The sequence below is a fragment of the Acomys russatus genome, chromosome 25, assembly GCF_903995435.1.
Source record: "Acomys russatus chromosome 25, mAcoRus1.1, whole genome shotgun sequence".
Lineage (NCBI taxonomy): Eukaryota > Metazoa > Chordata > Mammalia > Rodentia > Muridae > Acomys > Acomys russatus.
This window is the reverse complement of record NC_067161.1, coordinates 14,524,985-14,538,115: the sequence shown is the minus strand read 5'-3', so window position 1 is coordinate 14,538,115 and position 13,131 is coordinate 14,524,985. Positions and strand designations below refer to the sequence as shown.

General features: G+C 38.8%; 1 protein-coding gene across 2 annotated transcripts in view; it reads left to right on the top strand.

Annotated features, from left to right (window-relative positions):
• Positions 1-13,131, top strand: part of Crebrf (CREB3 regulatory factor) — a 51,112-nt gene that overhangs the window by 23,075 nt on the left and 14,906 nt on the right. The window contains exons 7-8 of one of the 2 annotated variants that reach the window (XM_051167385.1): positions 349-471; positions 7,595-8,498. In XM_051167385.1, the coding sequence (XP_051023342.1) occupies positions 349-471; positions 7,595-7,710 (239 nt within the window). In that variant the 3' untranslated portion in view covers positions 7,711-8,498. Of the gene's footprint in view, positions 1-348; positions 472-7,594; positions 8,499-13,131 lie in introns of those variants that run through there. The other variant, XM_051167386.1, reaches the window with a different exon arrangement.

The window sequence follows — 13,131 nt, the reverse complement described above, 5'->3', positions numbered from 1 at the left end:
TGTTAAATATTTCAACTCTAGAATTTACTATATATAGACCACGCTGGCCACAAACTTGCAGAAATCCTCCTGCTTCTGTTTCCTGAGGACTGGGTTAAAGGTATCCAGCAGAAGCCATGTTTTTGACATTCCTCATATTCTTGGTTATTTTGTTGTTTTCTTATGTTTTTTTTTTTTTCTTTCATGGTTAGAAATCCAACCCAGGGTGTTGTGCACACAAGTGAGGTTCAACCACTGAACCGTGTTTACAGTCCTGTTATTTTTAATTGGATATAGTTTTATTACAAAAGTAAAAGTAAATTCTCCATGTTCCTGTCATATTCTAAGTACTTTTGTTCTGTCTTATAGACAATTTATTGTTTGTAATCAACTCCATCAAGCAAGACATTGTAAACCGAGTTCAGAATCCAAGAGAGGAAAGAGGACCCAGCATGGGGCAGAAGCTTGAAATCCTCATTAAAGACACACTTGGTAAGGAGAACATTGTTAGGTAACAACAGCTTACACTGTACGTGCCAGAGTCAAAGTCTTTCATTTTAAGGAAACTCATATGTCTCAGTGTTCTTCCCCTCCACCCACCCCCACCTCGTGGGAGGAATTTATCTCCCTCAGTATTTTCACAGGGTTCTAACAAACTTGCATATCTGGTTTCTTATCCCTGACCAGATTGTACACTGGAGAGGATTGGAGAGCCAGGATCAGAGAGGCCGGCTGGGTGTTGGCTTGTGGAAGGAATATCTAGTACATAAATTTGAGATGCTACAGGGACAGGAGCTCAGCTACTGTAAGAGCAAGTCACCTGTCAGATCACACTTCTTGGGGCTGCACAGCTTATTGCTGTCTCGGAAAATCCCAAACATGTCACAATAAAAGGCTAGTTGTTTATCTGGTGTACAACCAAAAGCAATCTCAGATGAAGAGCAGGTCCTCAATGCCAGTACTGTCCTAGATAATCACCTAGAGCCTTTGAAATTGCACACAGGAACCCAAGGCGACTTGACCTAAGTAGATGGACAACTTCATGTGCTTTTCCAAATACTGCCAGTATTCTTTTTCTTTAAATGCAACTCAGTTTTCATGGATTAGTTTGAAGGAGAACTTAATATTATGAAATAAAATTACTTTTTACTTCTTTAGTTTATAATTTAAAAGCTTTTGCATATCAATTAGTGTGTATGTGCTTACACTAGCAGTTTGACTTCTTACAAAGTGCTTAGCACACATTTCCTTTCCTTAACCGGCTTGAGGGTATTTCTGGCACAAAAAGTTTCTCTTAGGAGCTGATACCTGCATTGGTATTTCTTGGTGGGTTGTTTTCTTTTGCTTTGAGATAAACTATCCTCATTCGTGCTCTCCTCTTGTTTCTCTCAGTGTGCACTTGGAGATCTCTGTGTTACTTGACTTTGCTCTGCTTCTGGGGATGCCTTATCACCTGTAGGTCAGATCTCCCTGACTTATCTCTGTTCTTTGTTACTTCATCTTTAACCTTTTTTTTTTTAAATCTCCCACCCCCTTTTTTTTCATTTTCACTTTCTCTTATTCAGTACTCCTGTGTCATGGTGTGTGTGTGCGCATGGAAGTCAGGGTCTCAAATATGCTGGGCAAGAGTACTACCACTGGATATAATACATGAGAGAAGAAGATAAAGAAAAAAAATACTCTTACCATTGAGCTGGAGGCTCACCTCTTCTTGTTTCCTTTATTTATTTATTTATTTGCCTTAAGGAATTTTCCTTTTATTTTCTGTGTTCTATGCTTACCAGATCAGAGGACCCTTGGAGGAGTGGTTTTTGTCCTACCACGTGGGTATCAAAGTCAGGTTGTCAGGCTTGGCAGCAAATACCTGTACCCTCTGAACCATCTTGCCAGCTCTCTTCCATTTTTTGAAGGTCTTTCTATGTAGCCCAGGCTGACCTCAAACTTAGGCAGTCCTTCCTATTTTAGCCTCCCTTCATGTGTTCTTTTGCTTTTTATTTTTCATAATTAACTATTTGTTATGTGTGGTTGTATTTCGGTCAGAGGACAACTTGTACCATCTGGGTCCATAGCTGGAACTCAGGTTATCAGGCTTGGTGGTAAAGGCCTTTATACACTGAGACATCTTCTTACCTGTCCTTTTTTATGTCTTATGAACATTTTCTTTAATATTGTTTAGTTTATTTTGAAAGGGGTTAGGACACTCATGATCTAGTCTTAAGGCATGCTTTCATTATTTGTAGATATGTTCTTTTTCTCTTTTTTTCTTAAAACAACTTTCATGGTATTTTTGGTGGGTATGGGAGTCCAGAGAACACCTGCTGATCTTGCTAGGTTCTTAGGTCCCCGAACAAGATTTGGACAGAAGGATACCTTGTTAAGGAGAAAGGCATTTTTGAAGATAGAAGTGGCCTGTTACAGGTCATTTATGTAGTGCCCACTGTGTACCACACTTGTGAGTTTTCTCTCACATGCTCTGTCCCTCACATGTAGCCCTTGAGAGGGTGGTGATAGAGGTGTGTTCCAGTCTTTGTATCTGTCACTGTGTTCTTTCAAGTAGTAATCTTTTTTTTTAAAGATTTGTTTATTTTATGTGTATGAGTGCTTTGCCTGTATATATGTCTGCGTACTACATGTGTGCCTGGTGCTTTCTGGGGGCCAGAGAGCTTTAGGCCCCCTGGAAGTGGAGTTACAGGTAGTAGTAGTGAACTACCTTGTGGTGCTGTGACCTAAATTTGGGTCCTCTAAACAAGCAACCAGTGCTCTTAACTGCTGAACCATCTTTCCAGCTGCTCATAAGCTAATCTTCGTGCCTGTCAACCTGAGACAATGAGTTTTAATCTTGACACTGTTCTGTTGACTCTATTTTTTTCCTGAAAATGTTCTATTTAAAAAATAACAAGCACAAACAATATATTATTTTGTATATATATATATGTATGTATATATAATAAATGTTTGGGCATTTTTAAACAAATTTACTCTTGTTGATTCTCCTCCTCATCTCTTCTTTCCCATTCCCCTTCCATTCACTGTTCATGGCCACTTTCCTATTTTTGTGTCATTTGTGTCCTGTTGTTCTCCCCCACACTCTGAACCCTTCTTTTCCCCTTTTAGTTTCATAGCCTATACCCACACTCACCCTTACTTACATACAGATAGATATAAGCTAGGATTGACATGAGATCACGGGGCTTTGTCTTTCTGAATCACCTTGTTTGACATAATGCTTAGTGAATCCATCCATTTTCCTGCAGTTATCATGATTTTAGTTTTCTTTACAAATGGATAAAATTTCACCCAACACCTTTTCATTATCCGTTTGGCCTGGTTCAGATTAGCGTTTCTAGCTTCATGGAGTCCTCCCTTTTCAGTTAATGGCAGCTTGCTTCCTACAGTTTTCTGTTCTCCTTTATCTAGTCTATCTTGTCCTTTCATACATTTCCTACCTTTGTTGTCAGTTTCATTTACAGTCCTTCTAGCACCAGTGATTTTTGGCTCCTACCAGCTCTTGTCCTGGCAGAGTACCAGCTACAATTTTTAAAATTTTCTTTGCATCTTTTTGAAGTTCCTCACACTCACCTTATGCTTACTGCTGGGTTGAACAAAATCCTGCACGGACTTTGCTGACTTCCGCTGCTTTCCAGGGAATAACCTGTTTAACTACTTAGACATTTTGTTCTCAAGTCCATTGGTTTCTTCTGGTTGTCTCACATAGACTCTGTTAATGCTGACACCAAGTGAGTCTTACAGATCTGGGTAGCTTGTTCATACTTTCTTGAACATTACAGACGCAGAAGAGTCCAGATCTCATGAAGATTCTTTTTACTCGTTCATGTTCCATGGGCTGTTTTTAGAAACAGGGTTTCTGCCAAGTGTGGTACTTCATACCTGTATTTCCAACACTTGGGAGGCTTATACCAGAAAAGCCCAATTTTAGCCTGTTAGAACTTCATAGGGAGACCTCTTCTCAAAGACAGAAAAGAAAGAGTTGATGGAGGTGTCTTCCCCCTGTGGCTTCTAACACCTGAGCCAAAGTGGTCCTCATATCTCAGCCTTCTGGGTAGCTGAGACTATAGACACAAACGTCACCGAGCTCAGCTTTTCAGGGGTAGAATTTTTTTGGAGTTTGTTTTAATTTGTTCTTTTGGGACAGGATCTTGCTATGTGGCCATGGAGGGCTTGGATTTTAGGTATGCACTATGCCTGTCTACTTGTTTATGTGGAGAAATGAAGTCTCTGCTACTACAGAAGTGGTGACACATACCTACACATCACAGTTACTTCATTGTGAGTTCATGTCATGACCATTCTGACTAATACAAAGAAACACTCATCCTAAAAAATTTGTGTATGTGTGTGTGTGTGTGTGTGTGTGTGTGTGTGTAGAGGGGGGTCATCACAACTGTCATCCCAAAGTCTGTAGTATCAGGTAAAATGCATTGTGGTTTCTTTATATTAATGGTTTGCTAGAATACTTGGAGCAGCTATTTGGCTAATGTGTGTGAGAGAGATTTTCTTCTGGAAATCTTGGATCTCTTTTGTGGAAAGCTGTACAGTGTATCCTCTTCTGAGTTAGGTTGATCATTTATATAGTCCTAGAAAATTCTTCTTCTAGAACCTTAAATTTACTAAAATTGCACAAAAGTAGTATTTCGTTTTTAGTTTCTTCTCTGCCAATGGTACATGCTCCATTTTAATTCTTGCGTGTGTGTGTGTGTGTGTGTGTGTGTGTGTGTGTGCGTGCGTGCATGCGTGCATGCGTGTGTGTGCGTGTGCGTGTGTGTGTGTGTGTGTGTTTTGCCATTCTTATTTCTTGGATCAGTTAGTTACAGATTGTTGTGTGAATTTTCCTGGAGAGACATGAACTAACATCTATTCGTGCTAGGTGCTAGATGAACACCAACAATAGAACAAAGCAGTGATTTCTCACAGGTCCATCTTGGTGAACCAATAAGTTTATTTGGCTTGGAGAACAAGAGTAAAGGGTTGCTTGCAGGAGCATCAGCTACATCTAGACATCACAGACTCCTACCCTATCATGATGTTGACCTCCTGGAATTGGATATAGAGGCAGAGGTGGAGGCAAGATAATCAGAAGTTCATGGTCATCCTTAGCTACATTGAGAGTTCAGGGCAACCTGTGCTACTTTGGCTTTACAAGATCTTCTGGTTTATTACTAGTATTATTATTTGTTGAAATTTTTTAACTGCCAAATATATTATTACAATTTTAGATATTTTGTGAGTATCAAAAAAGATGTGTTTTCTGTTTTCTGTTAATATCCCGTGTATGTTTTATTGACTGATGTTTTAGTCAGGTCACTTTTCCCTTTTATGTTGTCTTCCTTTTTGCCTGTAGGTCCATATATTCTGAATAGCACTGAGAAAGTCTCTCAAATTGTGTTTTGAGTTTTTACTCCTATTTTGTTTTTGCTTTGAGATGCTTAATGCTTTAATCGGGGTTAGTACTACTAGATCTTCATTATGCACTTAAGATTTGAATGCTGGGGCTGGAGAGATAGCTTAGAGGTTAAGCGGTCCTGAGTTCAATTCCCAGCAACCAAATGGTGGCTCACAACCATCTATAATGAGATCTGGTGCCCTCTTCTAGTGTGCAGGAACACATGCAGACAGAATACTGTATAAATAATAAATAAATAAATCTTAAAAAAAAAAAAAAAGATTTGGCCAGGCATGATGGTGCATGCCTTTAATTCCAGCACTCAGGAGGCAGAAGCAGGCAGATCGTTGGGAATTTGAGGCCAGCCTGGTCTATAAAGCAAGTCCAGGACAGCCAGGGCTAACACAGAGAGACCCTGTCTTAAAACAACAACAACAACAAAGATTTGAATCCTATAGTGGAAGAGTGTGTGTTCTGTTTAAGAATAAATCACTGAGTTTAATTAATTAGATCTCTTTTATTTTTTATTATTTCTCTACCTCTCTTATTTTTAAATGAAAATTTTAAGTAATTGCCTCTCTGGGTGCCCCAACATTGGGGGTGGAGGTGTCTGCGTGTGAGTGCATGTGTACACTTAACACTCACATAGGCATGCACAGTGCACATGCATATGTTTTGGGGCCTGTGTGGAGGCCAGAGGCTAACCTTAGATATCTTTCCTCAAGAGCCATCCACCATGTTTTTTGAGAAAGGTTTTAGGCTAAGCTGGATGGACAGCAAGCCCCAGGGATCTTCCTGTCCCCACCTCTGCAGCTCTGGGGTATACCACCAAACCCATGGTTATGATCTAGCTTAGGACTTCCTGCTTGTGTAGCAAGTGATTCACTGATTGAGCCCAAGATAGTCAAGAATTTATTGTATACCTTTCCTGTTTCATTAGTCAAGAGTGTGGTGTGAGTTTATTAATGGTCATCCTGAGCTTGACTTGAAGAGTTAGGGTGGCTTTGATATCTTTATGATTTTTTATATGTCTTATAATCATCAATTAAAGTAATGTTTCCATTCCCTTTTCTTTTCCTTGTCTGTGTTTCCATTCCCCCTCCCCTTCCCCCTCAGACAGGGGCTTACAATGATCTCCTGCCTTAATCACTTGAGTGCTGATATTACTACCGTGTGCCACCCTGCCTAGTTTCATTTTCCTTAATACTTAAAAAAATTTTTTTTGGCCTATAACATTCTTATACTTGTGCCATTTAAAGACTAACATTAACTACTTTCCTGGTCAACCAAGGTGAAAAGAATGAGGAAGTCAGCATATTTGTACTGTTCTTAATTTCTCCCCCCCCCCCCCAAGAGAGGGTTTCCCTGTGTAGCCTTGGCTGTCCTAGACTCGCTTTGTAGACCAGGCTGGCCTCTGCCTCCTGAGTGCTGGGATTAAAGGTGTGTGCCACCACACCTGGCTTCTTCCCCTCTTTTATTCCTCCTTTTTCTTTTCTTTTTTTTTCTTTTGAGACAGAGTTTCTCTGTATAGCATTGGTTTGCCTGCACCCACTTTGTAGACCAGGCTGGCCTTAAACTCAGAGATCCTCCTGCCTCTGCCTCTCTCCCGAGTGCTGAGATTACAGGAGTGTGCCACTGTGCCTGGCTATTCCACTTTTTCTTATTCATTCATTTTTATTTAAAGTAAAGAAAAAGGCTGGGTATAATAACAGAGGCAGGGATCTTTGTGAGACCAGGCCAGCCTGGTCTACAAAATGAGTCCAGGACAGTCAAGACTACAAGAGAAAAAGCCCTGTCTCGAAAAACCTAACCAATAAAAGGGGAGTGAGGACACTTAAATTGGCAGTAATTTTAAAAATTATTAGGTGTATCTTTCATGCTTACAGTTGTAGTTGCATGTGTGTATCCACCATAGAATACAATGAGGTCCAAATAGTTGAAGGACACAGGAAGCAAACTCACAGGCTTAGGAAACAGCCTGCCTTGGGTTCCTTTGGCATTGCTGCTTGTCATCTACCACTTTAAAATGCTTCATGACTCTTGGTATGGATCTCCTAGGCAGTGAAGACTTGTAGGAAATGGAGTCTGCCACAGGATAGGTTTTCTGGGCTGCCAAGGCAGGTAATGGAACCTTAGCAGTGTTTCAGACTTCCTCCCTTTTCTTTATGCCTTCTCCATATTTGTGTCTTAAAGTGTGCCTTTTATTCTCTTCAGGTCTCCCAGTCGCTGGGCAAACCTCAGAATTTGTTAACCAAGTGTTAGGGAAGACTGCTGAAGGCAACCCCACTGGAGGCCTTGTAGGACTAAGGATACCAGCATCAAAAGTGTAATCAGCCTCATTGGACCACTGGTCAGAAATGTCTGTTTTTGTCGCGTTATCCATTGTAAATTTTCATTCTGTTTTGCATGTCAATTAGCATTATGTAAACATTTATAATTAGGTTACATTGTTTTAAGAACTTGTAGCATAAGTGAAGCATGATCCAAAATACTTGATTATTGCATTTTCAGAGCATAAACCAGTGACCGTGCTGCTGGCATTAGAATGAAGCTCACATGTTAAATAAATGCGAGGTACAGATTGTAACCATCTGTTAAAACAAAACATTTCGGAGGAGTGAATATACTAGTATAATGCTAAGTATTAAGGTGGGCTTATGCTCTGAACCACACAAAAAATCCGAGGAAGCATTTTTTCCGAAGTCCATTTAGATTGTTTTTAGAATGACTGCTTTTTGTTCTAATTTTTCACAGCCATTAATCTCACTTGTATATGGTGCACCCAGCACTCACTTGTGTACCATGTTTAGATGTTTATTTTCAGAGCTCAATATGATATATATAAATATATATACATATATATAATTGTCTGTGCAAGTAAGAAAAAAGCATATTCTTTGTGCCTTGTATTTTGGGGAAACTCTAAAACTGGTAATATTTTGTATGATGAAAACCCTAATGAGGAAAAACAAGATATATAGATGAGAAAATTATGGGGTTTAAGTCTTTTTGTTCCAACTCTTTTTCAAATTTTTGAATGTATATAGGACTATGTTGAAATGTAGATATATGCCACAGAGTCTGTGTATTGTATAAAAAAAAACAAAACAAAACAAAAAACAAAGATGGCTCTAGAAAACTCCTATTTCGGTACTTGACCGGAAGAAAATACTTGCACATTATTGCGATTGTTTTATTTTTTCTACCAAAGACAAATGCAACTGGTATGGCAGACTGCCAGTCTAAGTAAAGTTTTGCACAGCTTACATGATACTGTATGAATGTATGAAAAAAGAAAAAATTAAAAGGTCAGGGTTAGGGATCTTACTCAACTGTGAATTTTATTTCTGTTTGGGTCCAATTATCTACAGAAGGAGCATCCATACATACAAATATTATTTTGCTGTTCCTCTAGTTTGCTTCCATAGTAGATAAGTTGGTGGCCATTTAGGTGTCTTTTATTTCTGCACTTATTGTAGGAAATTTTAATATATTTCATATTAGTAAGCTATTGATAAAATAGTTTTTGACTTTGAAAATTAAAGTTTATTTAGCTTATTGTAGTATACTTCCACCAAACAACCAAAATATAGATTATTTTTATTGTATTATGTATATATATGTAAAGAAAGAAAAAAGGCTAAAAATATCTAATACTTTAGTTGCCACTTTTCCAATTGATGTATTATTGTGCATGTAATATTTTCAAAGATCAACACAAGCTTAAAACAGATTTATAAATTTTTATATTTTTGTACAGGTATTTTCTTCAAACTTACATGTGACTTATCTTCTGTAGTTTCTAGAATTGAGAAACATGAACACGTTTAGTTTTTAGGTGCTCTTCTTTGCTCAAGTAAATGGCTTTATTAGTCAGTTTTTAACTGTGCTCAAGCTTTACCTCTTGATGAGAAATTCCTTATGTCAAGGCAGCATTATAAAGCTTCCCCACAGGTCCTTCCATCCTGTCTTTCTTGATGGTTTTATTTCAAATCTTGTGTTTGGAACTATGAAAACTGGTGGCTTTAAAAGTAAAAACAAACATATCTGGAAGAAAAGCCTGAAATTTCAGACATGGTTGCTGTTTCTCCATTACCCATCAATAGAACTAAAATTGTTGTCCTTGATCTCTTTTCCTTTTTTTCTCCCTCCTCCCCGTTTGTAAGCTATAGCACATGAAGGTTCAATTCTAGAACACAGTAACAATCCAAAAATGTGTCTTACTTGCCTCTTTGACATCATGAAACTAAGAAACCAAGAATTGTCTTGACGCGTTAGCTGAACTGTGACAAGGTTCCTGTGTGTTTGGTGGAAATGTACCTGTTAGTGCTTTCACCCTAAAAGATAATGGGCTCACATCTCATGGTTAGTAGAATTCAAGTTTTTACTTTTTAGGTGGGAAAAAGCAAAGCATAGGTTCACAAATAGAAGTATATGAAATCTTGACAATGTGTATCTGGTAAATTGAAAGTGTTCCAGAATATGGCAGTTGTGCAGTCAAAACATCGCTTCATGATAGCGATTCAGTTGGTGAAGTTTATAAAATTGCCCTTTTCTAGCTGCCCTGTTAGGAATTCTGGTTTTTTGATACCCCTTTCTTGTCTGCAAACCAGAATTTGATTTTTTTGGTCTTGCATTTCAAAAGACTTTGAATCTGTTTAGTAGATTCCATACCCGTGCATTTCAGTGTTTTATATGTACTACTTAAGTTAAATAGTTGAAAGCCTTTAAATAGTTGAGCTTTTTGATGTTGACACTTTATTTTGTACCTATTTATATATGTACGTATATCTTAGAAAAGCACTTTGTTATAAAATTGCATTTTATATGATTCCTGCCATTTGCTGCTAAACCTGGGCTGGTCAGAACGCTGCAGCGATACTTGATCTAAATAAAAACCTGGCAGTAAAATGTAGAGTGCAAGTTAAACCCTCTTGCTGTTTAAGATGACATAGGCAAGCTGTGCAGCTTTACATTTTAACCAGGGGACTCTGTGGCATTTAAAACCGTCTAGAAATGGTTGTACTTTTAATGCCAGTAATGATCTGCTTCCTTTATTGTCTTTAAAATACCTACACCTAGTGTATCACAGACAGTTCTCACTAACATGTAAAAACCCCAGCACTTGTACATGGTGTTTTTAAAATTCGTGCATGTATCTTTGGGTGGAATCATTAGAGTGAGAGCTGTCTAAAGGTTTTCTGTGTTCATACATGGTATACAGATAGCTCATGAAGTCTAGAACCTTCCTTTATGTGAAGGCATTGTGAATTCTTCTCAGATAAACCCACTGTTCCAAAAGCAACCATAACCTGACTCTAGTACTACTACAGTAAAAACGTAACAATGAACCTTCTGCTTCCTGGTTTCAGATACACTGGATGCTTTAGTGTGTGCCCACATGAGAGCACGCTGCTGGGCTGCTCCTGTTAAGGTCGTGTGTGAGTCTTTCAGTCAGTGTGGTTGCTTGCTGTGCTGTACCATGTATGGGTTCTTATCCTTTCCACGTCCTTCATGAAAGATTTGGCTGTGGCTTAATCTTGTGCCTTACTTGTAACTTAAATGAAACACCTTCATTCCTTCCCGCTTCCCAAACCTTAACTTTGTCATTTTTTGTAAGAGATTCAGAACTATTCCAGAAGCATCATGGAGGATCCAGATGGGCATGGTTCCATAGTTCCCTCTCTTTGTAGTTATTTTATACTTGTATGAGAGACCAGTTTTGAATGATCCTTGAGTAATCTTGCTACATCCCTTCTCTCTGGCTTTTGTGAGGTTGTCCTGCATCTCTCTGATGCTTGGCTTCGTTAGCTTCTTAGCAAAAGTCTGCATCTGCAGACAGGTGTGTTCACCTCATCTGCTTGAAAGTGACTGTTTTGTTTTCCAGACCTTTCTAGGAGAAAAGTACCCATTTTGTTTGGTTTTTTTTTTAACCACAGATGACAAGTCTCTTTAAAAGAAACTGAAGTACAGTACTTTTGAAATACAATGCTATTGGTATGGATTTCTCTTTTATATATAATATTCATACAGTTATCTGATGTTTGCCTTCATTAATAAAGCTGTTAGTTTATTCACCAAAATGTCAAGAATGGATGTGCTTTTCTTTATTCCATACATTTAAACTATATGTTAGCTGCTAAGATTTAGTTAACTTCCTAAGAAATGAATTCAAGTTGCCTTCAGCAAGAATTAACAAAACTCATGCTCCCTTTCTTTATATAGTCTTCCTAAAATTCTGTTCGACTACTTTCTAGTTAATTATGTGACAGAATGTTAGCATCTCTCCAAATCTTGAAACTTGAATTTTGAGAATGCATTGAATTTCAGTGTTAATGGAAAAGGTCTCAACTATGTTTCTAGTGGAGTCTTTTATGGAATACCATTTCCCATGGAACTGCGACCACTTGCACAACTTTGCACAGAACTGCAGTCTTGTTCTTCCCTGGATCGTGACAAATGAGTCTCACACAGTGCTGTAATACTTGTGGATTCTTCCGTCATCTTTGTCATCTTAATAAGGGCATTATGAGAAAATGACTCCATGCTTTTTTAGTATTTCAAACACAGTGGGATATGTAACAACGAATGAATGTCAACTGTGGGGATGGTGGTTTCGTTTTAAGGAATAAGCATGTTGGGGAATGTGATGGAAATGTACTACTGAGAGTTACACACTTCCGTAGGCAAGGGGGGTTATGTGTTGAAGCATAGTCCCCATGCTTAGTACACTGACTGAAATAGAAATTACACCTAGGAACTGCACTATGCCAAATTGCCATTTTGTTTTGAAGAGACTTTTGGAGGTGGTAACAAGGTAACAGAACCTCACAGCTGCTTCCAAATAGTATTTTGGAGTTGAAGGCTTGGTGGCTGGCAAAGAGGCCCCAGGTTTTTGTCTCAGCGTGCCAAGTGTGAACTGGGCTTGCCTCTTTCCTGACAGTGTAAACACCTGGTGTAGTTGACTCAGTTCCGGGTGCCGGGAGTGGGACTGATTCTGTGTCTCGCCCTTTTTTTTCCCCCAGAACTAAATAACAAAACTGTATATGTGTACTGTATCTGCCTTCCCACCACATGTTTTACGCACTGTACTCCACTGCCTGCTATTGTCTTCTTGCCCTAGAGTCTGTCCTATAACGTAGCATTTGTGGTTCACAATGACTCCGGAGCTGCCGACACAGAAGGACAAGAATACAAAGCATTTGCTCCTACGGTTTGGCGGCCTCTTCGAATAGTTGCGCTTAGGAGCCTGTCTGTGATATCATAAATACTTAGTAGTTTTGTTTATTTCCTGCCCCCAGCTGAGCTGTGACATTTTATTGGATTCAGTCTTGTCTCTTGTCTAGAAAGAATTTGTATCTTGTTCACGCATGAGCTGTTTAAAAATGACTCCGTGTTGGTTAATAGTTGTGCAGTTTTCCTTTCAGAAGGCCATGCACAGGTTGCTTTGTTTTCTGTCACCCTCTAACCTGTCAGCACTTGTAGTCAGACACAGAATCATCAGTGTATGCAGCACCCTTTGTAATTTAAAATAAAAAATATGAAAAGGTTTTGAATTGTTCGCTTCATATTTTGTCTTTTCTCCTGTTGTCTGCAACACAACAGTCATCTATTCCTCAAGACAGCCTGTTCAAAGACAGTTCGAGCCGCACAGAGCAGTGGGAGCCAATTGCTGCCTCTCTTTGAGGGCATATACAGAGAGCTAAGGTTTATTGACACTAATCTGGGCTTTTAAATTTTCAGTGAGATTT